The sequence below is a fragment of the Chiroxiphia lanceolata genome, chromosome 1, assembly GCF_009829145.1.
Source record: "Chiroxiphia lanceolata isolate bChiLan1 chromosome 1, bChiLan1.pri, whole genome shotgun sequence".
In the NCBI taxonomy this organism is placed as follows: Eukaryota; Metazoa; Chordata; class Aves; order Passeriformes; family Pipridae; genus Chiroxiphia; species Chiroxiphia lanceolata.
The window spans coordinates 35,744,497-35,769,797 of record NC_045637.1 but is presented as its reverse complement, the minus strand read 5'-3'; the positions used below and the strand labels follow the sequence as shown (position 1 = coordinate 35,769,797).

Below are 25,301 nucleotides of genomic sequence, written 5' to 3'. Positions count from 1 at the left end.
GATTATTTTTGGTTTTCTGTGTTTGCTCACAAAATTGACACTTTTGTGTATCCACATGTTCTCTTTTTAAAATACCACTCTTTCTTAAACAGGGTCATGTTGTGTTGACAGACTTTGGACTTTGTAAAGAAGGGATTGCAACTTCTGATACCACTGCAACTTTCTGTGGGACCCCAGAAGTATGTTGACAACTTTTATGGGGCTTTTTGTAGTAATTAATGGCTGTTGACTATTATTAGTATTTGTGTAACTGGAGGATCAAATATTGTGGTTTGTACTGTTGCATTCTTTTAACAAGCTCTTCCATGAAACCAAACCAAAGACAAGCTTCCTGAAGATCTATTCCTTTTTCTTTTCACTAATACGCAGTAATAATTGTCTACTGTGTACTGCCTACATCGCCATAACTCATCTCTTCCTTCCTCTGTTTTTTCCAGCCCTTTCCAAACATTGTTTCCTCCCATGTCTCCTAAATGCTGGCTAGACAAAAGACAGTTAGCTTGTGTAACAGCTGCTTCAGATTTGTCAATATGAATCTCCTTACCATATCCTGCCACTGATTTTTAATAAGTTTATAGGGAATTAGTATCAGTGACTCCTGAGCAAGTTATTGCATATGCATGAAACTTTGAACTTGCTGACTGAGTTATTGAACTCTCTTGTCTTTTTACTGAGAAAACTGTACTGGAAAACTTAGACTCTGTAAGTCTTGAACACATATGAGGGATTCACTGAAGTATCAGCATTAATAGCTTTGGTAATTTGATAAACATACTTTAAATTACAGAAAAGATCTTTGCGGGCAGTGAAGCATGAGTGAGGTGTAGTATTTAGCAGAAACATTTGAACTAAAAATAGAAAAAAAGGTCAAGTAGTTGATTTCAAAATACTTTAGCTGCTTTTCTTGTTTTTCCAGGGTCACTGATAGACAAGTGAGTTACAAAGCACTCACATATATAGAAAGTTTGGAAAATACTGATCTAATTAAACTGTGATCTAATTTCAGTCTGTGCCTTTTTGGACAATGCTATCATCTATTTGTAAATTAATTTCAAAATTTGAATACTAGAATAATAGAAGTAAGCATCCTCTTGTTTTGAGAGGTTAGATACCATGCTGTAGATAAGGACTCACATGATGCTCAGTAAAAGTAATTTTATACTATACACTCACAAGTAATGGTCTTGTGTTATGAAGTGGCTGTCCTTGTGCTGTAGGGTTAGTAAACTCTGAGAAACTGAGCAGATTTTGTGCAAGGCAGATGGAAACCAGTTATCATTGTCATTCAGTGTGTGGTGGATTTGATATTTATGACAAATCAGTCAAGTGATACTTGTTTGACAAAAATCTGTAACTCAGCAACTCACAACTCATGCCCTCATCAAGATTTACAATTAAACTTAATATAGGTCTTACAGTTTCCAATTAATTATAGATTTGAGGCAGCATTTATATCTTCTCATTTCATTTTTATGTACTGGATGGGGGAGCATACGGGCTTAGGATGGCAGAATAGGCATGGCTAGTCACCCCCCTTGCTGAGAGATGTTCCCTCTGCAACAGTGCAGCAACCTATCTGAAATGTAAAACAAGTTTCATAAGAAGTGTCAAAGTAGTTTGAAAAAACAATAGTGTGTGGGAAGTATCGTTTCAGTTGGGAAAACTGTTGTTCTACTTGGTAAACAACCAGATGATGATGAAGTTATTTGCCAGGTTTGTTGAAGGAGATAAATACTTCACAGACTTGCAATTGTTATGATGAAGCAGTTTTTCCTAAAGGTGTTTACTGTGCTGTGACTAAAACCTAGGTTTTATTTGTGCTGGCCTAATGCTCCGAAATACTTCTTTATATTTTTGTTGTTTTGTTTTGTTTTTTTTTTAGTATCTTGCACCAGAAGTCATTAAAAAGCAGCCCTATGACAACACAGTAGACTGGTGGTGTCTTGGCGCAGTTCTTTATGAAATGCTTTATGGGTTGGTATGTACCTGATATGTGGGGGGTAGGAGTTGCTTTCCTCCTCTCTCCCCCTTTATTTGAAGTAACCCTCGAGTGTTGTTAAAGGTGCTAACTTTTTGCATAATATTGAAATACTCCACTTAAATGGATAAACAGATTGTCTTGTACTTAACATAGCACATGTTTTTCTCTTTTGGATTTTATGTTATCTCTTGGTGTCCAGCAGTTCACCAAAAAGCAAAATTGCAGACATCAGCTCTGATGAAGACAGTCATCACTTTGAGGCAGTGTGAGAGTAAAATGAATTAACAGTGATAAGGCCTGATTAAAAAACTTATCTTAAAATTTTGTCAAGTACTAGAATAAATAAAATTTAAAGAATTTTTCTTACTTGGGTCTCCTATGTTTTTTTCCTAGCTTTTGATGCAGCATTGGAAGAAAAAATGTTACTATGCTGCTTCTAGTCATATGTAATTACTCCAGTAACAATATGTTCTTTTCTTGAGTTTTATCTCCTCTCATAGGACCTTAAATAGGGAGAGAGATTTGTTTTCCCGCTCTCATGTTCTTTTCAGGCAAGTTCAAGGTGCTTTGAAGTTGGATGGCATCTATGCCTATTTATGAGTGTGAGAACATGTTAGGATGAGAGGAGGTGGGTGGGTGGGAAGTTACCAGGTGTAAAGTTGTGGCAATGGTGATGACTGAACTATAAGTTAGCAGTGCTTAAGAAGTAGATTTCCCCACTGCTAGCAGCTTGTATGTCTTATAGAATCATTTACTGATCATACAACACAATTTTGCGTGTGAGTTCATATTCATGTAGAACTTGTATTTTTTAGCCTCCTTTTTACTGCCGCGATGTTGCTGAGATGTACGATAATATTCTTCATAAACCCCTGGTTTTGCGCCCAGGAATCAGTCTCACAGCCTGGTCTATCCTGGAAGAGCTTTTGGAAAAAGATCGACAAAGCAGACTTGGAGCAAGGGAAGATTTTGTAAGTGATGTCCTAATTTATCAAGCCCTGTGTCATTTAAAGGGCCATCACCAAATTCATGTGTGCAGCACTGGATTAATAGCTGGAGATGGAGATTGCACTGCTATGTGTGTCTCTGTTTTCCCCCTTTTTGTTTCTTTGTTTTTAAGAAGTTGATGTGAGAAAGTATAGGTGTCTTCAGAACTGTGTGATGAAGAATGATCTAGAAGGATGTACTCCGTCCATTAACTGTGAAATCTTTGTAGTCTTCTATTTGCAGTCTTAATGTTAGATATTCTGCTGACCTTAGATTATAAGCATTTAGATTATATCATTGTACCTTTTACGGAGTGGAGCAAGATGAAATGCTTTAGCATAGCTGTTTGCTGCTCCATAACTAGTAAGCACATTGCAGAGTTGTTGAAGCAGCTGTTCTCAGACAGTGGTATGCTCTACAAAAACTAACAAAGCTTTAAGGCATGAACAGATACCAACAGAAAACATCCTTGCTCTATGGTAGACTTCAATATCGTTTTTGTGGCTTAAAAGCAGAAAGTATGATCTTAAAAGGAAACTAGTTTGTAGAGGCAGGCTAAAAAGTTTTAATTCCTCTTCACCAACTACAGTTTTTATTGCAGATTAAACTATGAGTAAAGAAACTCATAAAGCACTTGCTTATGGGCATGTAGTCTGAAGTAGTAGTTACTGTGCACAGGATGGATTTCTGAAATATCTAAAATCTTTATTCCTTACTGTAGCTTGAAATTCAAAAGCACCCGTTTTTTGAATCTCTCAGCTGGACTGATCTTCTTCAGAAGAAGATTCCGCCACCATTTAATCCTAATGTGGTAGGTGCCTGGTGTTGGTTTAGTGCTAAATTTTTGCTTTTGAGGGCTCATCTATTTGCCAAGAGTGTTTGTTTCAGAATAGTGAAGAATGGGATCTCCCTGCTGAGTGCTGGCTGGCTTTTTGAGCAGTCACACTTTTGAGCCACGATACCGTCTTTTTTTACTTCAAACTCGGTTTGATGGATCCCTGTTTCTTCTGCTAGCTCCTGTCAAAGTCGTGCCAATTTTTGTGGGGTCTGAAGACCAGAGAAAAAGTACAGATAACTTATAAAAGACTTCCCAAAAACTGGTTTCCTGCTTTTTTAATAGTTTTTACATCTTAGTTGCAAATTTTCTCTATCCTTCCATCAGTTTAAACTGGGTCAACCTGTGACTGCTTGTCCAAAAACTCAGGGCGACGTGAGACCAACAGGGGGGAGGAAATCCTTCCTACAGTCACATCAGAGGATCGCTTTTTGTTGAGTCTGTGTCCGGTGAAAGAAGCCTTAGCTGTCTTGTTGCTTCTCTCTGTGACTACATATTGCTATGTTGAGTTCTTAGGTGTTCACTGGGAAGCTGATCTATCTTAACAGTACCATTGCTAGAATTTAGCACTTTAAAATATTATTGATGGAAAAGGGAGAAAAAGAACTTGATGTGGTTTGGGATTTTTTTTTTTCTAATGGGTTTTGGGGTTGTTCTTACGTTGGTTGGTTTGTTGGATATGTTGTGTTTTGGGTTTTTTGGGGGGGGGAGTTGTTGGTGTTTGCATCTCCTTAACAATCACTTAAGAAAGAGACATTTCTTCATATTTTCTAGGTTTATCAGGTTTGGCCCAAACTCCAGCCTAAAAGAAAAAAGCACTCCTTCAATAGTTATGTTCAGGGATGCTGCAGTGTGCTTCCTTAAATTTCCTATACTTAAATAGGAAAGAACAACATAGACTAGACAGCTTTGAGAATTAAGTTTGGAATCTAAAGGACAAGTTTAAAACACCATATTAATATGACAACTAACAGATCTTTCTGTTTTCTAGGTTGGACCAGACGATATTGGGAATTTTGATGCAGTGTTCACAGAAGAAATGGTCCCATACTCAGTTTGTGTTTCTTCTGATTACAACATCATTAATGCCAGCGTCCTAGAGGCAGATGATGCATTTGTTGGATTTTCTTACGCACCACCTTCTGAAGATATGTTTTCCTAGGAAGTTAAAAGCGAAGAATGTTTTGGGAGTCTTGGAGTGAACTGAAATGTTAGGGTTATGGACACATTCCAAAATAGCATAACTAGTGCCTCGTTTTGTATGTAGGTTTGAAACCTATGAACAAACTTTCTCTGCTGTATAGGAGGAATTTGGGCATTTTGGATGGCTTTCTTTGGGATTTGAACTGTTTGTTCCTGCTGCAGAAAATATTTTTTAAAACCTTTAAAAAGCATTCTCTACATATTTTTTAAGCAAAAACACTGACTGTTCTCCTCAATCCCTTCAAGTTTACATTCATACCTATCTAATTTGCCTGGCACAAACAGCAGCAAATTTAGTAAATTTATAAATGCTTTTGTACTTATTTACAGTGACTTTGTGCTTGAATTGTAACTATGCAAATTGTCTTTTGTATATCCTGGTTTAAAAAAGGTAAATGTTTTCCCTGTTAACAGTTCGAAATGTGTTAATTTACCTGTCAGCACTTAAATGAGGGGTTAATATAAGTTAAGGACCAAGATTCTTAAAGGACTTCTCCAGAATGAAAACTTGGTTATGTAAAACTGGATTCTTGCTCTTGCTGAAGTACCCGTTGGCTCAACTGGATTATCTGAGGTATGGGGGATTAACTCAAAGCAAGGATGGAACAAATTAACTGGATTGATTTGATAACATTACTTATGTGTTCTACTTTTCTTCCTGAGCTAAATATGTCTATATTTCAACTACATTAAAAATATTTTTGGTTAAAATTCTGCTTCTCCAAAGATATAAAAATATGCAATAATCACCATTACTTTAAAAGGCTATCTTGCTTTGATGTTTTGGGTGTGGGTGTTGAAGGGATCATGCCAAATATTAGGGATTTTTCTCATGGATTTGTAGTTTAAAACACTAATGTGTTCCAAATTGATTGTATTTCAGCATTCATAGCTACTTGTCTTTCTGTTCCAGTTTGCACCATTTTTAAATCTTCACTTGATATTGGGGGGGGGAAAATGTAAATTACACTGATAATTTTAAAAATGTGAAAAGCTGTTGTATTTCTCATAACATACACATGTATGGACAAACAGATAATACTGAACAATTTCTGTTTAAGGAAATTTTTTTAAACAATGCAAAAATTGACTGCAGTTACAGTGTATAAAGGCCTATCATGGTAGTTTATTATATATATTACTTGTAAATAACAACTTATTTTTGTCTGTTACTTCAAAAATGTTCTGTGGTTTTTTGTTCATAAATACATTTAGTTAAATGCCTTGATTTGAGAGAAGATACTGATGTATCATAATAATACATAAATTGAATGAATGTTACATGAATTTCAGTATCTAAATCATCTTGTTTTTGACAAAAAAAGCAGTTAAGATAAATACTTTTTATATTCCATCAAGATCAGATAAAAATTGAGAACTTAGGGGAAAAGAGTATATTGAATTGTAATTCTTTTGAAATAAATGTTGTGTCAACAGTGAAAAATTAGGTAAATGGAAACTAAAACAGGATTCCTTGCTTGTCTCAAAGCGTATATCCTATAGCACAGTCTCCTGCATAGTGGTTAAGTGATGCTGAGCAGTTGCTATGTGAGGTTTTGGAAGCAGTGATTGGGTTAAAGAAGTAAAAATTGACGTTGGCATGGAAGGTCGGAAGGAACTGTAGCACTTGTGGGAGAGGAGTGGTGGCTTGGCACTCATTTTCCATAGTTCTCTTCTGCAAGGATTGGAAATAGCTATGTGCCTGCTCAGGACAACTAACAACTTCATGAATAGTGTTCTTGGAGTTACAATCATTTGGAAGCAACAACCTTGGTGTTATTTTGTTTTGGTTTTGGGTTCTTTTGGGGTTTGGTTTGGTTTTTTTTAACATATATTTTTAATATCAGTCTCTGATGGACTGGAGAGCAGAAATTAATGATAGGAAAGGAAGTATCTATTCTCATACTGAATTTTTACTCTGTATGCCCCTGAAATTATTGTGGCTACTGTAACTACCTTCCCTTTATGGCAAGGAGGTACACTACTCTAGAGAGGTGGGAAGGAGAGGGGTTCATTCAGAAATGGTTGCTGTGGGAGATAGCACTCTTTTTAATTTTCGTCTTGTATTTCCAAAATGTCCATACCTAGCTGCCTGACTGGGTGAGGGCTTTTGGTTTTTTTCTTTTTGGCCACAAATTTGGGGGTTCTTTCCTTCTTTTTTTTTTTTTCCCCTTTAAGAAAATATTATGGCAGTGGTAGTTGAAGTTATTTCTGGGAGAGAAGCTAAATAATTACTTATTAAGCTTTTTAATATTGCTTATTAAGCTTTTCCTTCAGCAGATTTTGCCTTTTTGGTGAAGTGTGAACATGTTAAATGCATCACTTGCAATAGTTAAGTTCCTTGAATCAGGACTTCTGAAGATTAACAGTCTCTGTGTACATCATCAGGCAATAAAGCCTTACAGTACTTCTGCTCTTGTTCTACATTTCTGAATCACATGAGGGTGGTTTCCAAAGTGAGACAGCTGGGTTTGGAGTGTTCGTAGCCACTTCTCCCAGGGCTGAGCTGAAATGTGATATCTGAAGCACTTGGTAAAGCCTAGAGAGGAGACCAGATCTGCACAGGAAACCACCTTTGGTACTCCTTTCCTAGTTGGGCATATAAGTAATAAAGGAAGGTAAAGTTTGCCTTCTTGTGACTAATGCAGGTCTGTAGCGAAAGGGGATTGTTCCTCCCCTTCCAGAGAGAGAACCCAAGCACCCCATGAGGAGCAGGCCTTTCTGCTGTGGAGGTGCTGTGGAGGCCGAGGAATGATGCTGCCATTCCATTGTGCCCTCCAGTCTTTTGGCCTAGAAGGGGGGGGAGCAAGAGAGACCACAGGAATATGGACTGAAGAAAATGCACAGTGGTTGTAAAAGTGTGAAATGAAATACAACAGAAATAGAGTTCAGAAGTGCTCTCTCAGGAGGTAAGTTCGTGAGTGGCTGGCATGCAATATGTATTAATGGAAGAAAATGGCCTTATAAGTACGTTGTCTTTTAGTACTTGATACGCTCTGAGTGCATGACCCTTGTCCAGTGCCCTGTCTGGCCCGTGGGTGGAGGCAGTAGCCATGTGTCCCCTGGGGCAGAGTCACCAGTCCCGATGGTGGCAGCGAGGCTCGGGCATCTGTGGGTGTCGGATGCGCCTGGGTTTCCCTTCCCTGAGGACTTGGGAGTGTCCACAGGCGCTCCCCTCCGGGACGTGGCTCGGCGGCGCTGAGCCCTGCGGGATGTGGCGCCGTTCCCGCCCGCGCCGCCGCTGGCTCGGGGCTCGTTCCCGCCGCATGAGGGGCTGAGGGAGCGGCGCCAAGAGTCCAGTCCTGCGGCCGTGGAGCCCTCGCTGCCGCCTCGTACACGGCCCCGTTCGCCTCCCCGCGGGCACAGCGGCGCCTCGCAGGGAGCAGTGTCAGGGTTCGAGCCCCGCGGTGAGGGCGGCCCGGTCCCCTCGGTGCCCATGGCCGGTGCCCATGGCCAGTGCCCATTGCTGCCGCTCCGGCAGTGCTTAGGAGGGGGCATAGGAAGCCTGGAGAATACTTTGGTGGAGGTGTCTGTGAGGAAGGGGTGCTGATGGCCGGAGCCTGAAGCCAGATGAGAGATGATGGGTATCCACACCAAGTCACAAATAGGGTTAGCTGGCTGTGGGGACGCTGGTGAACACAGTCACCGTGGTAGCGGGAATAGTCAGGCTTTATTTTTTGAAGCTTAGGTGGTGACTCTTCAGTGCACACTGAGCTGGGCCATAGCTTAATCTTTCCTAGTTGTTTGGTTAGTCCTGTTTTTCTGGGCCAGGAAACAGGGGGTCCAGGGTGCTACAGTGTGTGTTTCTTTAATCCCTTCTTGCTGAAGATTTGTGCAGGAGTAACCCTAAAGAAACTGGGAAAAAAATAAAATCCCTATTATAAATTCTATTTCAATTTGTGCTTATAATTTGTTACTTAAGGCACTAAACACATCCCAGCCCACAGCATACAATTCTCAGGCCACGGGGTTTTACATTGCTGCCACACTGACACTGTGCTGGAAACCAGTTACTCCTCTATTAGGTGTTGATCTTTTTATCCTCCTGAAGCCACTTCTGTGAACCCCTACAGGGGATCTTCCATATGCTATGAGCTTTGATTCCTCATCAGCTCAGTAATTCTGTGTCCTATCCCTTATCAGGTACCTAAATCTTACTTTTGAAGATCTGAATGGCATTTCACACTGGTCATCTACAGAGAGGACAAAGGACACTTTGCAGAAGAAAATCTGTAAGACAGTAAAACAGATGCATATATACAAAATGCCATGTTTTGGCCTTAGTAATTCCTCTAAATTCTGCAAAATAGCGCTTCGTGGTATGAGACTCTACACTTAAAAAAAAAAAAGTAGATATGTGGGTAATACACAATGAAGACAGCACTGAAGATCATGGTCAGCCTCCAAAACAAAATTGTAATTGTAAAGTTTTGTCTATGGGAATCAAAATTGATCTTCTGTGTACATGGATGGAAATAAGTGTTTGCGAGATCAGCATCTTAAGTGGGTGCTACAAAAGGTAACAGCAGAGTAGGAAAGATTTTAAAGAAGAGAAAAGATGTTTCCTAATTTCACACTTTTAACAGCTATGACAGACTTATCAAATAAGGGAGATAAAATTTTAAGTCTTACTTTTGATAGACTGATTATACCTATAAAATAAACAGGGTTAAATTAAATGCAAGCTCTAATTTCATGGGTTAGGGAATTAGGAGAGTGAAATAATTCACAGGGGGGAGGGGCAGGGAAACACATTTGACCATTCTTCAGAAATTCACTCTAGGAATGGAGTATGCTTCAGCTACTGGAAACAGCTTCCATTCATGTCATTTCAAAATCCTTAAAGAATTGCATAGTTTGAAAAAAAGGGCTATTTTAATTTTGTGTAGATTTGCTAATATATACCAGTAGTAGTAGTAGTAGTAGAAGTTCTAATATAGTTTTTTCACAGTTTATACCCACAGTTTGAGAAAAAATCTTGGAAGATGCATCCTGAAATACAGAAAATGAGGGAAGTTGCCCTTGTTTACCTTGACAGAAGTGGCGGTCTTCAGAAATTTGTGCATGATTGCAAAAGATATAATGGTATTACTCACTTAATACATAGTCTGTTAAATTGATACATAATGTCACACAAATCTCTGTTATTATAAGATGCTTTTTGCTCCTGCAGATTCAAAACAAAGTTATGCTGTTTATCGTTTCATTATTTCAATAAATCCTTCTGACATTGCTGAATTGGATGCAACTCTTGGAAACTATATTCTTCATAATCCCCTACAAGCTGCACAGATTTTTCAGTCAGTAAGTGTATATTTATAGATGAGTAGACAAAAGTATGGCTTTGATATTTTAACAAGACTTCTGTTCTAAAATGAAGTTATTTTTCTGTCATAGGTATGCTTCATAGCTATTAAGACATTATCATTAATTGAGCAATTGGAGACAGAGGCCCAGGTGAGTCTGCATTGTTTTTCTCCATTTAGATCTTACATCTTCTAAGTATAGTGAAGTATTAACAAATGTTTTTGTATTAAGTTTTCATTTTCCCTTTGGCTGTAGTATTATTTCTAATTAAAAATAGCTGGAAGTTCCACCCAGCCATATTGCAAGAATTTTGAGATAATTAATACAAAACGTAATTACTCTTCATGTGTTTCTGAAAATATTTTTAATATTTAGATATCATGTTGTGTGTTCTTCCATGGAAAGTAAAGCAGTTTTAAATTAAAATATATTTTTATTATATTAATGCAATTGTGTCTCTTGCTAGATCAGTATATTGCTGAAACCAACACATTTGCCACCTTTACCAAGTTATGTTCTGAGTCTTTCTGCATATCCCTTTAATTACACATCTCAAAGATTTTATATGTCTGAAGGGATAGTGATTGCAATGGGAACTGTAACAAAATACACACAAGGAGCAAGATTTCTTTGTGCTGAGGAAACCTGTCCATTCTCTGAAGGTAGTAAAAAATAAATAAATAAAAATCGGTACTATTTCAAAAGCTTTTTAATAAATTTGGTAATGAGAGATTAAAAGCCTAACATAAAAAAGGTATTTTCCTATATAGTTTTATTATGCATACATTTTTGTAATAAGCACAGTAGGATTTTTATTAATCGAAAGCAATGGACCTTGCCCAGCATTATTAAATGTTTCTGGAGCATAGCTATGCCAGCAATCCCTTTTCCTAATGCAGAAGATAGTTTATATGGGAAAAGATATGTTGCCAAAATATTTGAAAGTAAAAGAGCTAAACTAGTAAAATACCTTTTCCCTTGGAAACTGTGTTTCTTATTACATAAAAATACCACAGAACAATATGCTTAAGTGGCTGGCAAAGGCTTCAAGCACAGAACAAGTTTGCTTTAATGAGTAGCTGACTTCTGTGGAACTACTTCTTGGAGTACCATTGTGGGGTGAGGCCTGAAGTATTTTTAAGGCTGTTTTGTTTGATTCCTCCTGTAACAGAGACCATACAGTTATAAAAGAGACTATAAATCTCAAAGTTTGGAGACTGCAGAATAAATCATACAGATATCTTTATGAGGGCACGTACCTCCATATCCCATGTCATTCCCACGCCAGGCAGAAGCCGCAGTGGCTCGCTCCTCAGAAAGCCCGGCCAACCCGTTCCGCTTGGGAATGTGCAGTGGGAAATTCTGCCATCTCGTGGTCAAGCCACAGCAAATTATATGCATCGTTTTAGTGGAAGCAGCGTATATGAAGGGAGGCTCATCTAAAGAAACACACGATAAATTTGGAATTTCACTGTCCAGTATTTTAATCGCTTCTGTTCTTGATGAGAATTTTAAAACTAAAGCTATGCCCTCGAAATGTTTGGTAAATTGTTATTTCTTTTTTAGGGTTTAGGTACATCAGAGTGCATTGCCCTGGAGCTACAGAGTCTGCCACAGTTAGGACTGATTTTGTGTGTAGCTTGTGTTCTTCACCACTGCAGGAAGACATGAAATTTAGAGTACTTGGTGGTAGGATCTATGTAATCTTATTTTCAGATCTGGTACTTTCCTATTTCTGTTACACAATAAGTAAACAAAATAGTTAAGTGGAAAAAGCCCCGGAATAAACCAGTCATTAAAAAAAAAATGTTTTCGAGAGAACTAACTTTATTCTCTGCTTTTGTTTTGAAAGATAAACAAATAGTTGAAATGATTGATGCTAAAATTCTGAATGCTTTGAAAGGATATTCCAACGATAAATCACATTTTAGGATTCAGGCATTTACAGTTTTCTTGAGAGGTAAGCTGAATTTTAGAGATTTGTCAAAAATGTTTTAGAATCGAACTGTAATAATCCCTTGCATTTTACCTGGAACTCCATTTCTCTGGATAGAATGGTGGAACTCAAAATTTACATTGCACGTCTTTATGTATTCCCCTCCCTTAATTTTATTGAAATTAGGTAGGTGACAAAACAGTATGCCCAGGTGATTGCAGAGTGCACAAAGCAAAACTCTCATGTTCGCTTTTGTACCTCCATTTAAAGAAAATCTCCTGGCCAGCTCAGCAGTGTTGCATTCTGTCATTTGTTTGTTCCTCCTTTCCACTTCCTTTGGTAATGCTGTTCTGTACTAACTTCATGCCTTTTTAACATCTTTCCTCAATCTAGCTGTTTTCCACATTCCATCACGATTCTTGGCTTCTGTTACCACTACCTACCTACTACTAAAAACCAATCTATGGGTAAGATACCATGAGTTGCATGCATTAAATTTCCAGTGGCTTCAGTGATCAGTGAGGCTAGACAGTGCCTCACAGGCTGATTCATATTTGGTTGGATCTAGTTCTCATTTCCAAAAAAATAAATGGACTTTTTTTTAAATATGCACAGAAATACTAAGGTTCTCAAAGCTATTTGTGAGTCTTTTCGAAATCTGTGTAATCTGTATCTACTCTTTATTGTGTTGGGTTTTTTTCTGTGACATTTTATGGAACAGTTACTGAAATGGTGTTGCCAGAAATTTACAAGTAGAAACACATACTTGCAAACAACTGTCCATTTCCTTTTCGATGCAGAACTAAATGCATCCATTTCTTTATCAGGAAACTATTTTTCCTCACCCAGTGTGCCTTCCTTACCTTTTGCACTAATTAATTAGAATTGTATGCTTCATTTTATTCTAGTCCATTATGGTCAACCTGGAATCCAGCTGTTGTTTTCTGCTGATGTTAAATCATAAAATCCAACATTCAGATTGTGAAGAAGTTTTCTGACCATGTCTTTAAAATTATTTTTATGCCCTAACATATCTGCAGGTCCGCCTCCCCCTCCTTTTCTTTTTTATTTATTTCTAGATGAACTGGCCAATAAAATGACAATAGGAAACCACTACAGGATTATAGGAATTCCAGCTTGTGTACAAAATGGCTTACAAGCTACTGCATGTATAGAAGTAAATAGCATACAGCTCTGCAAACCAAATGGTAAGAAAGTTCCTTTAAAAATTGACTGAAAAAAAGTTGCAAAACCTTCTGGAACAAAATCTTGAGAATTGGTATACTTTTCTATTCCCTAGAGGTCCAGATTACAAAACCACTCAGGGACTTTCCTATTGCAGTCTGAAATGTGTACTTGCTGTTATTGGATAATATCTGCTTTTGCCCGCTTTCCATGCATTGGGAAACTACCTAATTATTTACTGCAGTTTTTCAACTTCTCTTTCCAACTTCTCCTATCCATTGGAAGGCACTTTGAAATCATGTTAAATGAACCTGATATTTGAGTTTGTTATTCCCTTCAACCTTTTTACTTTTTACCTTTACTACTTTTTAGTAGTACAGTTGTCAGATGTTTACATTCTGAACTTGTGCTTAATACAGAAACATATTAATTAAGTTTTGTATCAAGACTAGAATTAATTAGTGATTTGTTCTAATATATCTGTATAGGTCTCTCTTAAGTGTTTGTTAACCTCTACTTTGTTTCCATTAGGTCCTTCTTTTCTCAGTGACAATTTTAAGTATCTGCTCTCATTGACTTCAAGTTCATGCTGGAGGTTTACTGCTGTCTTGGCCAACATCTTTGCTTCTGAAGTTGTTCCACCAGGCACTTACAATACTCTTAAACTTGCAATATTGCTGAGCCTAGTACAGACATGTGAAAAAGAAAATGCAGATTATCTGGATCTGTTGATTGTGACAAGTGACACACTAGTAATTGATAGGTAAAGAGACTCCTTATTTTTCACATAAAGTAGAATTTAAAATTAGTATTTTTAAAGACAATAGGATCAGTCTTACATGAAAAGCTAGAGACTATATATATAAAAAAAAATGCAAGACTCAAAGTTAGTAAAAATAATAATTTTTTTTTCCCGGAGACATTTTTATTTCTTTCAAATGATAAATGTAGATCACAACTTTACTAATAATAAACCCTCTTACCACTCTCATAATGACAGCAATAAGAATTCAGCACTAGCACTGTTCAGCAGAGCTCAAACAAAACATTATTCTAAAATCAAAACTGAAGACTGTCCCAGGAGCTGGTCATGATAAAAACAAAGGACTAAACTTTTAAAATCTTGTGTCACTTGAAGCCTTTCCATCACTGGTTCCCAGCCATCAGCATTTTCAGTTAATAAGCAGTGTGTAAATCGTTACTCACATTTTTATCTCTCTTTTTCATAATAACTGTACTGATAAAGTATCACAAGTCACACACATCTTTACACGTCGACCATAAATCCAGTTATTGTTGCCTTTAACTAAACATTTTTCTATATTTTCCCACTTTATGTATTTACCTCTTAGTACAACTATAAACTGTAAACACAATTTTATATAAACTGCTGAAAAGTACAATATGTTCAGCTTTAAAATTACATTATCTTAAACAAAACTGCTTTCTTGTTCCCAAGATCAAAATAGGGCTTCACTTTTATTTTTGAAAAAGATTTTTGAAAGTGGCACGAACCTGATTTTAATTTGGAACTTCTTAAAAAAAATTCATTAATATTTTATGTTGTGGGAAAAAAATACTTAGACCATTTCAAAATTGAACTGAAGAAAAATTAGTTCAAATTTTAAAAATGTGGGCTGCAAGATTTTTTTTTTTCCCCCAGGTTTAGAGTAAGATTTCATAGGAGAAGCAGGAGCTCAGAGTGTTTTAAGAATCAAAACATCTGGTTAATATTAAAAGAGTTGCACACTGTAAATCTTGATCAATATTGTAATCTGTATTGTCTTGCATGTGCACAGTATTTTACTATCAGCAGCCTGTCAAAGTAGGCATTTCCTACATCATTTATCTATTGGTGTGATACTCTGTTTACTAATACTTACCAGTTTTGCTCAGTCATTTTCTCCCTGGTATTAACAGTAGGATAAACCATGCTCTGACATCTTAAAATCATTAGAAACCTTTGATTGTGGAACCAGACAGACAATTTGCAACATCTCTGTGCCAAGGAACACAGTACAGGGGATGAAAAAGATATTCTATACCTTCTTTCTCCAAAAGAATTGGGGAGGTGGGGGTGTAAGCCAAGAAGGCAGAGCTTAGAAGTTCCAGCCTTTTCATTTTTCCCAGATGGCCAGGATTACTAATCCTCTTACCTTTTAAATCACTGGGAAAGTATCTCTAGAATAGAAAGAGGAGTTAACAATATGGGGTTATTATGAGACTTCTTTGACTTCCTAGAAATCACTTCTATTGCAAACCACAGTTTGCCTATGTTTAATCCATAAGAAATACCATCCTGTTGGAGAGAAAGCTTGGAGCTCTACCTTTGCATTCAAACTTAAACATTTAGTTTTGACACTGGTTTCATATTAAGGGGTTTTTTTCTTGTTGTTGTATCTAAGTGAGTCTTAATACTTTATAATGGTATTTATATATATTAAGCATGGTATTAAGTTTTTTTTAAAAGTGACCAATAATTTAAGAACTTATGACTGACAGAATTATTTAATCCTGCAGGCTTCTGAATTACAGTTTATGCCTTCTGCCTCGTGGCATACGACACCCACCTTCCAGTGAAATTTTTCCTGCTGTGTCCAAAGATAAACATGGAACTGGAAGTGCCAGTATTCAAGCCTGCAGCGCTGTGCTGGCCAAGGGTGGTGTCTGTTACATAGGAGACTTATCTTCATATAAAAAGGATAAACTTGAACTTCTACAGTCTGGTAATCTCCCACCTCCAAACAGATGAGGGGAGAGAACTAAACAAACACAGAAATTCACAGCTGGGTTTGATCCCCAGCTTACAGGCCTCAAATGCTTCAAAAATCCGTAAGCTGTTTTTAATGAGTCTGTGTAAGAAATAAGGACAAAAAAGCCAAGGTCCTGTAAACTTGTATTTGCTGCACTACTGAGATCCATTAGTCATGGCAATTCAGAGAAATGAGGGCAACAAAGATGGTGAAGGGCCTTAAGGGGAAGCCTTATGAGGAGCAGCTGAGTTGACTGGTCTGTTCAGCCTGGAAAAGACTGAGGGGAGACCTCAGCAGTCTACAACTTCCTTGTGAGGGGAAGAGGGGGGGCAGGCACTGATCTCTTCTCTGTGGTAACCAGTGACAGAACCCAAGGGAATGGCCTGAGCTGTGCCAGGGTAGGTTTAGGTTGGATATTAGAAAGAGGCTTTTCACCCAGAGGTGGTTGGACACTGGAACAGGCTCCCCAGGGAAGTGGTCACAGCACCAAGCCTGGCAGAATCCACAAACCATTTGGATGATATTCTCAGGCATGTGGTGTGACTCTTGAGGATGGCCCTGTGCAGAACCAGGAGTTGGACTTGATGATCCTTGTCAGTCTGTTCCAACTCAGCATATCCTGTGATTCTGTGAAATCATAATCGTGACTGGTTTCAGATAATGTGTGTGGTACTACAATTTATAGTCAAGCTGAATCGATCATGTAACTGATTAGTTTTGTCTTATCCTAGTACTAGAGAGCAGAACAACAACAGTATTTATTCCTGGGAAGAAGTACGGAGAAGAAGCTGACCAACAAGTTACTATTTCAGTTCAGACCAATTTTTGGTCTTTTGTGGATGTGGATTCTTCCTCCAAGAAACATATACAAAAGGAGGACTTTTTAATTGGACAAATGGTAAAGCACATGCCTTATTATGACAGGAAGTGTATTATAGCTGTTATTTGTGTTTATTGTTATTTCAACTGATAAAATAATGAAAACAATTAAACTTGTTAGTATTTCCAGAAAAGTCACAACTTTAGTGACTTTAAATCAAGTATCTTCTAAAATGAGGTAGCTTTCCCAAATGTAGGGATCAGTGAAACAAAATTTTACTGTTAAGGTAAATTCATTGGATAATCTTGCAGTATAATGAATATGGAATATTTCAGATGGAAAACACTGTGATGTTTCTACAAGTCAAAAGCCCAAAATAAAGTAATTGTTTTTGTTCTCTGGGTCTTCTCTTTAGGACATGAGTTTGATTCCAGCTAACCTTGTAGATGATTTTGGGCTCTTGATATACAATGAGTTTCCTTCGTGTCGACTATCTTCTCCTCTTGTACACCATATCTTGAAAAAAGCCATTAATCCTGAAGCCATGCTGTACAAAGTCTCACAGCAGTTCAGAACACAGGATTATGAGGAGGTAACAGATTGTACACAATAATTTAGACATGCATTATATTTGGGAATATCATACTGGTTTTGGCATCAGAAGGTTCTCTCTGCACAGTCTGATTACTTATTTTTGATACTCACTTTCTGTCCTTTCCCCCTCCCATATTCTCACTAGCACTAATAGGATCATCAAAAGAAGCAACTCCAGTTTTTTAAAATGGTCAGCATAATAAATTCAGTTTGATAATATTTCTGGAAACCATACTAGGTTTACATTCATATGAGAACAGATCTTCTATGGCTACTTCTGACAAGAAAAGTTTATAATCAGTAGTACAAGTTAATATTCCATTCTACATAAACTATCATTATCTCTAGTATAATTAAGAGATGATTCCCTCAAAGCGTTCGAGGCCAGGTTGGATGGAGCTCTGAGCAACTCCATCCAGTGGAAAGTGTCCCTGCCCACGGCAGAGGAGTTGAAACTAGATGATCTTTAAGGTCCCTTCCAACCCAAACCCATCCTATGTTTACTATCCTAGATCTATCCTTATTATGTTAAATATTTTCCCTTTTCAGCAGTCAAATGGTGACAACTGTCTCTGTTTTCTACCAATAGCTTTTATAATACTGTACAGCCTATATTACTATGCCACTAGTATGTTAAAAGGTGTGAAAAAAAAATTCAATTCTTTTTTTTTTTACAGTTAAATATTTTCACTGTATACCCTCTTTCTCTAGTTTATTTTGTTTGCTAAGAATCTTCATGTTGAACTGAGTTCAGAAGCAGAGAACCTCATTCAAGGCTACTATCTTGCAAGTCGCAGGGTGAGAAGAGATTCCGTTCATGGATCAACATTATCAGCATCTGCACTAAAAATTCTGTGAGTCCTACTTTTCACAGTAAGGGAAACACACCTGTGTTTCAAAGAGAAATTGCGCTAATCTGGTCAAGAGCTTGCTTAATAAAAATCTAGACAAGACTCTTATGTTTTGAAAAGGTCAAGTATAAAGGATCTTATTTATTGCTTATGAATGCCGAAAGAAATCCAAGTTCAAAGAACTTTTCCAAGCAAAAAAATATAACAGTGATTTACAAAACAAATATTATTATTGAAGCTATCTAGAAAAACAAAAATGGGATTTAAATATCCACAGCTTTATTATGGGAGCAAAACAAGTATTAACAATAGATAATATGCCAACTTCTACTGCTTTCATAGCATAATATGTATTTTGTCAGTGGTAAGTATAACTGCACAGCTGAAGTATGAAAACACGTCAGTGTTAACTTTTGATTTACACAAGTGGTTGAAACAGGGCAATACACATTGCATTCACTTCTGCAGTATTTTTTATTTCTGACATGCTTATATTGATCTCTTAGGATTTCACTGTCTAAGGCTCATACCAAGCTAAGTTTAAGACACACAGTACGTGAGGAAGATGCTTTGATTGCCATCTTGTTACTTGAGTCATCTCTTACCCTAAAACACGGTAAATAATGCAACTCAGTCTTTAGGTTATTCATGTTTGTTAGTTTGAAAAACGTTTGTATCAACTGATTGCAGTAATAGATCGTTTCAAATCAAAATCCAGAGTTTCCACTGTTGAAGCTGGTATTGGAAAAGTCTGTCAGTTGGTTTCCCTGCTGAGCCTCAGTGCTGTACATAATTAGGCCACAGGCCAGCACCAAGACTGTCCTTCATGCTGGTTTATTTGAGGTGTTGCTCCTCTAACACTGGTCAGGTTAAAGGACAGATTTCCCTTCTTGGGGAAGCTGAAAACAAGGGTTGGGATTTTTTAGTTTGTTTATCAAGCATCACAGTCACATTTGTTCACACACAGCTTTAGAAACAAGGTTAGAATTATGATCTAACAGTTAAAAATGGTAACACAGAAGATTGCATTACTATATAATCTGTGTCACACTTTTTTCATCTCAAAGTACTGTCTAAAATTTATCAAGTCTTTCAGCCTAAGTCTTGATTTCCTCTTTGCTTAGGCACATCTGCATTATGTGTAGCACCAAATTCTGTATTTCCATTTGACCTCAGTGATGAAAACTCCCTGCAACAGAGAGATATTTACCTCATGCAGTGTCACCATGAACTCCTGAAGTTTATTGCTGCATATGGTCCAGGAATGCACATCAACACTAATGAAGAGTAAAAACTCCTCTCTGTGGAGCAAAGCCTGAAGCTTTGGCTTTTTGAGAGACTATTTTATTGAGTTAGAAATACAAAAATATAAAAAACTTACTAGTTGTCTAAGACAGTTCAGTGCTGTTTTATAAGGAATAAAGCATATCCAAGAGGATTTGAATTGCTAGTTTTTTGACAGTGTTCTTTGAAGGTAGGAGGGATGCCTTCATCCTGGGAGGCCATGGCCCCAGAATGTAGCCACAATCAGAACCTCTCTTCCTAGCTACAAATGTTCATTCACTGTTAAATGAGGACTAAGCAGGGTTTTTAGTAAGACAACTAAAATTTAACCCCCAACTTCAGAATCTAATGTTGCCTTTCAACTACGTGAATTCACTGCAGTTTTTCTTGTTGCTTCTTTTCAGGTGTATCACCCAGAGGGTTAAGTAGTTTTAAGTACATTAAAACTTTTCCTAGTTCAAGCCAACTTTCATTACTCATGCTGTATAAATTTTGAAATGTATAAAAGCATCACCATACTGCTTCATGTTCTGTGTCTTTTTTTACATTACAGCAACATAGTATTAGACAAGGATGCCAGTGTGCTCCTGCAATAAAAAAAAAAAAAAAAAAAAAAAAAAAAAACCAAAAAACACATGCCCCCCATGTTTCCACATCATTTTATGCAGGCTGCAGGGGATAGCAGAATGCCACAGGAGAGTGAAAAGTAATATCAGACAACCTGGTAGGCAGGTAGCTCAATGAGTTCACCTCTACTTCACTGCAAAAACAAGTGTGAAGAATGGTGTGGTAAAAGATGAGGTGTCTGAGGTACAGTATGCTTCCCCAACTATGGGCTTTTCTGTATTTCATCTTCCTAGAAAGGATATAGCACTAGACAATCCTCAGCAAGTTTTACATCCAAGAGATATAAGTTAAATAAAAAAGCAGCACTAAAATTGTACAGACCTCCTGTCAATCTGGACAAGCTGAATATTTAAGGCTTGTGTGAATCCTATACAGAATGTCATTCAGCAGTATCACAGTGCTACTGTTCCCATACCCTCAACAAAAAACAGAGTCACTGAAAACAGAAATCCAAGATTTTATTCATACCCACTACTAACATTGTAAACACTTTAGCCAAGATAATGAGTTTTCCTACATGTTTTAACCCTTGCTGTATTCACTTTTAATCCATTTATTTGATACACTCAAATATTCATACCAAGTTCTAAGGCCAGTTCCCTTTCCAGAGTGACACTCTCAGCTGAACTTCATTCCAGGATTATTCAGACATATTCAGCAAACAGGTACTTCTCTGCAATATTATTGAATCAAGTGGTATTTCTGAGAAGCAGGAAGGGCCACAGAAGCATTTCCAAGTGCATTAAAACTCCACATTCCAGGCTGCTCTTTTCAAGCTAGGAGCAATGATAATTTAAAAAAGTTAGTTTTCTGTACCCTTAATCCATCTTTATACAAAGTTATTACTTTCACTGGCATTTCAGATTCAAAGATACACATCAAAAACCCTTCAGATGGGTAAACGGCAAAGGTTCTCATCATTATGCCAGCAAAATAATAGACTGAAATAGAATTCCTTTAGAAATCACTAGTTTTGAGGAGCCATATTAAGGAATGAGTATTCTTCAGAAAAAAAAACATCCTGCAAAAAGAGCACGACATTTTATCCTTACCTCTCCACAGTCTCTCCCATGATCTCTTAAGCAAAAATGGGAAGACTAGCAGTGGACTCTACTGTTGGCTCTGAGTGCATACACAAGGCTGGGAGACAGTGGAGATGGTCATCTGATGTCACCTTTAAAAGAATACGTAACATCAGAAATGACAGGAGCAAATCAAACTGTAAAAATCCTACAGTTGGCTGGCACATCAGATAGACCACTGCTCATCAGAACATTCAGCTGGGTAAACGGCAAAGAGTCATCATCATCATGCCAGCAAGTTCCTGCCCCTGGTAAGACTGGTGTCACTTTTTCCAGGTATGAAATACAAGGGAATTGGTTATGTTTGTCTCAAGGGGTGTGCTTCCATAAGCAGAAGCAGACCCTTTGTTTTAACTGCTAACCACAGAACGAATTCAGTATAGCCAGGAACAAGACAAAAAAAGCTCTCTTTGGGCACAGAAATCCAGGACTCTCCCTGTTGTTACATTCAAGCCCCAGATGCCAAGTATCTTTCCAGAGGTAAAGTTCAGTACCGTAGTCGCTTTTCCCTTTGAAATATATTCCAAGTCTGACATGGGTAAGTGCCAGGGATGGTGATCTGAACACACTGTTCTTCACTTCAGTCTCTCACTTCCAACTAGCGTCTGTTACTTCCTCAAATCAGAACTCATGTTTCTCTCCCCAGTTTAAAACAAATTTCTCTGATGTTATTACAAAACTCTCTGATTCCTTCAGGATTATTGGATTGCACCTGCTTTGTTCTGGGGAGCAAGTCTTAGAGATTTTACAGCTGTCATAATACCTTTTGTTAACTTTCAACCTCAGCCTTACTACATGCAATCATATGTAGTTCTGTTCCATCTGTAAGAGAACTTGCAAGCCATTAAACAGCTTCAGAACTCTAGATCTAGAAGCTTCTCTCTCAGCACCTTTAAGTACAGTACAAAATATTTACTTCTGTAGCTCTAGAATTCACGTGACATCTTTCTGCTTGCAAGGCAACTGCATGGCAGTGTCCAGACTGAAGATTCTCAAAGCCAGTAACAAACTCATGTTGAACTTCACTTCCTGCCTAAAACAATGAAAAGAAGCAGATGTTTGATTCAGAGAACTCCACTGCTGAGCCAGTAGCACAAAGCATTAACACTTCCTTGGGGACAGTAAGCCAGACAAAGAAATACCAACCACATGCTCCCTTTATAATTACCTGGGGAGAAAACTACAGAGAGCATCAGATGAGAACAAGGTTAAGCAGAGGCACAACCGTTTTCCTAAAGCAAGCTGCAGTGTGAGGAATGACTGATTGCAGGACAACTACACTGCTCCTAATGAAGAGCCATGGCTGGGGAGAGGAGCACCTTGGCAGGTTACAGCCTTTAACCTCAGTTTACGTGCCACACTCTGGGGAACTCACTGATGTTTTACCACCAGTTGAGTTGAGGTCAGTGCTCACACTGCAGTCCTGGTAGGAGAGCATTACCCCAGAGGCTGCCGAGACCCCTGAGGTCCTGTCCCTGCCAGAACCCACCATTCTGGATCTGTGCCTACAACCCAAAAAGGGCATGGTCAGGGTCACCATACAACACTTATCAAATTCCCTAAAGGAAAAAGAAGGTAATTTATCTTTAGAATTAGGACATGCATTTGCTGATGAGAACGATCTGTCAGCAAAACCAAGTGTCTTCAGTTGTCAAATCTGTCATTCCTTTTAAGACTAGATGAGCCAAGAGGTAGCTTGAAGTAACCACCACGGCTTTGCCAGGGGAGTGGCACACGCTAATTATGTCCATCTCAGTCTCACATGCCTGCCACACTCCTGGGAAGCCTGGGTGGGTGGAATGTCAGCATGAGCAGAGCCACTCCAGCACCCCGGCAAGGACATGCTCACAACAGCATGACAGTCACTCCTCTTTCAAGTGATGGCTTTGTTTAGAAAAGCGCCAGCAAACCATCCCTGCAACTCTTGAGATTACAGCCATTGCTCTGGCCTGCCAGGACGGGATTTCTCACATTAAACGGCTGGGGGCATTTCTATTTCCTTTGAAAGACTGGAGTGTCTGATTCCTCTGAAAAGACGAGCTGTTGTTCTGCTGTTCAGACGAGCATGTGCTTGGACTGCCAAGCCGAGGAACTGCTCGAAGGAGTACAGCAGAGCTCGAGTGGCTCTCACACCCCATGGACAGCGAAACAGCACCGTGTGGCTGCCGGGGGATCGGCACGGCCGCCCCGGCGGAGCGGGATCACAGAATCACAGGATGTTAAGGAACTGGGGTAGGCCTTAAAGTTCATCTAGTCCCAAATGCCCTGCCATGGGCAGGGACACCTCCCACAGGCAGGACACCTCCCACTAGATCAGTATGCTCAAGGTCTTATTCGACCTGGCTTTGAACACTGGCAGGGTTGGAGCATCCACAACTACCCTGTTCCAGTGCCTCACCACCCCACAGTAAAGAATTTCCCTCCAGTATCTAACCTAAATTTCCCCTCTTTCAATTTGTGCCCATTTGTACCCTCTTTCAATCTGTATTCACCAGACTCGGCTTCCCAGGCTGCCGCTCCCACGCCGGAGGCCGAGGCACAGAGGAACAGCTCAGAAGCCACAGAGCCGCCGCACACGGGCAACCCCCGCCCCCGGGCGCCCCTCGCCATCACGGGATCCCCGTGGAAGGGCGCTCCCGGGGGGCACGGCCACCGCAAACGCGGGCCAGGTCCCGCCGCATCCATCCGCCCTTCCACCCACGCCGAGTCCCGGGCGGGCAGACGCGGTCGCTCCGGTGCCGCTCGGCTCCACTTCCCTCCCCGGGTGCCGCGGGCCGCGTGGAAGAGGAAGCTCCTGTGGCGGGATCTCCCTAAATACTCCGCGCGGCGGGGGCGGGACGGGCGCGCGGCGCTTTCCGGCTGCGCGCGCACAGGGAAAAGGGGGAAAAAAAGCTGTGAGTGGCCGGTTGTGTGTCTTGAGCAGGAGCAATGCGTGACCGCAGGGCACGGGGCTGGGTCACAGCCGCGAGCACCAGGAAAAATAGGTCCCTACGCAGCCAGCTTTATACGGGCGGGGTGTTTGCGTGTGGCCATGGGAAATTCACCTTCCCCATCCCTCAGAGGGAAAAGCTGTGCTGACAATAAACCGAGATCTTTTAGATTACTCCATGAAAAATGTCACCTTTTGATAGCAGTGTGTAAACATTGTACACTTTTATTCCTAAGGCCTTGCATATTTTCAGTGCTAAATGCCAAACTGTTGTATTTCAGCATACGAGGATATTAACTGTTCCTAGGAAGTTGTAATAGTAGAACCAAACATGTTTTAAACGAACAGGCTTAGGGGCTCTGTTGTGATCCTGGTGTGTAAATTGCTGGTAGACAAGAGCTCTCGTGCTGGTCGAAGGGAGTGGGTTGCCTTGCCTGGTGTCTTGGTTCTGGAAGGAAAGGAGTAAAAATTCTAATGCAGAATATGTCTCAATGAAAAAAAAAAATCCCAACTCATAAGTATGGGGAGTTCTTCTCAAATGAAAAACTGCTGCTGTAATTCTGCATATTCTTATTGGCTTTTAATAAGTCTATAAAATGCTGGTAAAGTCCTACGGATGTGGCCACAATTTCTGCAAATGTTGTGGGTACAAAGTAGCTAAAATATTTGCTGCTCCGATCCTCTGGCTGTCTTCTGAGCATTGTAAATTCTCCATTGTGAATACTGCAGGGGTGGTGGAGAGCTCCAGATTTTACCGTATGTTTTTATTGAAAGTTGCTCTGGCTAGTATTTTTGTTTTCCTTTTTTTCCTAAATGTCATTTTAAAATTTAAACTGAAGTCTTCAGAAAGAAGCATCTATAAATTCAGAATATTATCATGTACAATGAGAAACTGATACTGATCTTGCAACTCGGTGATAAGTTTCA

At 39.0% G+C, this 25,301-nt stretch overlaps 2 protein-coding genes, 1 long non-coding RNA gene and 1 other non-coding gene across 16 annotated transcripts in view; 2 read left to right on the top strand and 2 right to left on the bottom strand.

Annotated features, from left to right (window-relative positions):
• LOC116782834 (serine/threonine-protein kinase Sgk3) overlaps positions 1-6,287 on the top strand; it is a 56,321-nt gene extending 50,034 nt beyond the window's left edge. For all 3 annotated transcript variants that reach the window (XM_032679874.1, XM_032679858.1, XM_032679865.1), the window contains 5 exons: positions 93-179; positions 1,883-1,978; positions 2,797-2,952; positions 3,690-3,779; positions 4,795-6,287. In XM_032679874.1, coding sequence (XP_032535765.1) covers positions 93-179; positions 1,883-1,978; positions 2,797-2,952; positions 3,690-3,779; positions 4,795-4,965 — 600 coding nt within the window. In that variant the 3' untranslated portion in view covers positions 4,966-6,287. The remainder of the gene's footprint in view (positions 1-92; positions 180-1,882; positions 1,979-2,796; positions 2,953-3,689; positions 3,780-4,794) is intronic.
• Positions 6,288-6,568: 281 nt separating this feature from the next.
• MCMDC2 (minichromosome maintenance domain containing 2) lies at positions 6,569-20,238 on the top strand. 9 transcript variants are annotated; one of them, XM_032679782.1, is made up of 16 exons: positions 6,569-7,538; positions 7,655-7,915; positions 9,958-10,091; positions 10,180-10,310; positions 10,404-10,463; positions 10,780-10,975; positions 11,880-12,002; positions 12,166-12,273; positions 13,290-13,457; positions 13,966-14,197; positions 15,955-16,160; positions 16,919-17,085; positions 17,423-17,599; positions 18,313-18,455; positions 18,959-19,068; positions 19,577-20,238. In XM_032679782.1, exons 2-16 carry the CDS (start codon positions 7,872-7,874, stop codon positions 19,741-19,743), a joined length of 2,166 nt encoding a protein of 721 aa, XP_032535673.1. In that variant the 5' UTR covers positions 6,569-7,538; positions 7,655-7,871; the 3' UTR covers positions 19,744-20,238. The 9 variants fall into 9 exon arrangements, with proteins under 9 accessions (XP_032535673.1, XP_032535731.1, XP_032535695.1 ...); XM_032679840.1 differs by adding an exon at positions 9,150-9,238 and having other exon boundaries at positions 6,569-7,915; positions 19,577-20,237; XM_032679830.1 differs by lacking the exons at positions 6,569-7,538; positions 7,655-7,915 and adding exons at positions 8,021-8,615; positions 9,150-9,238 and having other exon boundaries at positions 19,577-20,237.
• Positions 20,239-20,804: 566 nt separating this feature from the next.
• On the bottom strand, positions 20,805-24,199 carry LOC116782849. 3 transcript variants are annotated; one of them, XR_004355380.1, is made up of 4 exons: positions 23,917-24,199; positions 22,336-22,478; positions 21,416-21,537; positions 20,805-21,139 (listed from the first exon to the last, which is right to left on the bottom strand). It is a non-coding gene; the product is annotated as an uncharacterized LOC116782849 (long non-coding RNA). The 3 variants fall into 3 exon arrangements; XR_004355379.1 differs by having other exon boundaries at positions 23,938-24,198; XR_004355381.1 differs by lacking the exon at positions 23,917-24,199 and adding an exon at positions 22,935-22,960.
• LOC116781205 lies at positions 21,214-21,293 on the bottom strand. Its single transcript, XR_004354809.1, has one exon. It is a non-coding gene; the product is annotated as a small nucleolar RNA SNORD87 (small nucleolar RNA).
• Positions 24,200-25,301: the final 1,102 nt, after the last annotated feature.

Excerpts from the sequence above, each read along its gene's own strand:
- MCMDC2 (XM_032679782.1), top strand. The coding sequence starts at position 7,872 with ATGAAATACAACAGAAATAGAGTTCAGAAGTGCTCTCTCAGGAG. Across the intron at positions 10,092-10,179 it reads TGATTGCAAAAGATATAATG|ATTCAAAACAAAGTTATGCT; the intron begins GTATTACTCACT and ends TTGCTCCTGCAG. Across the intron at positions 10,464-10,779 it reads AATTGGAGACAGAGGCCCAG|ATCAGTATATTGCTGAAACC; the intron begins GTGAGTCTGCAT and ends GTCTCTTGCTAG.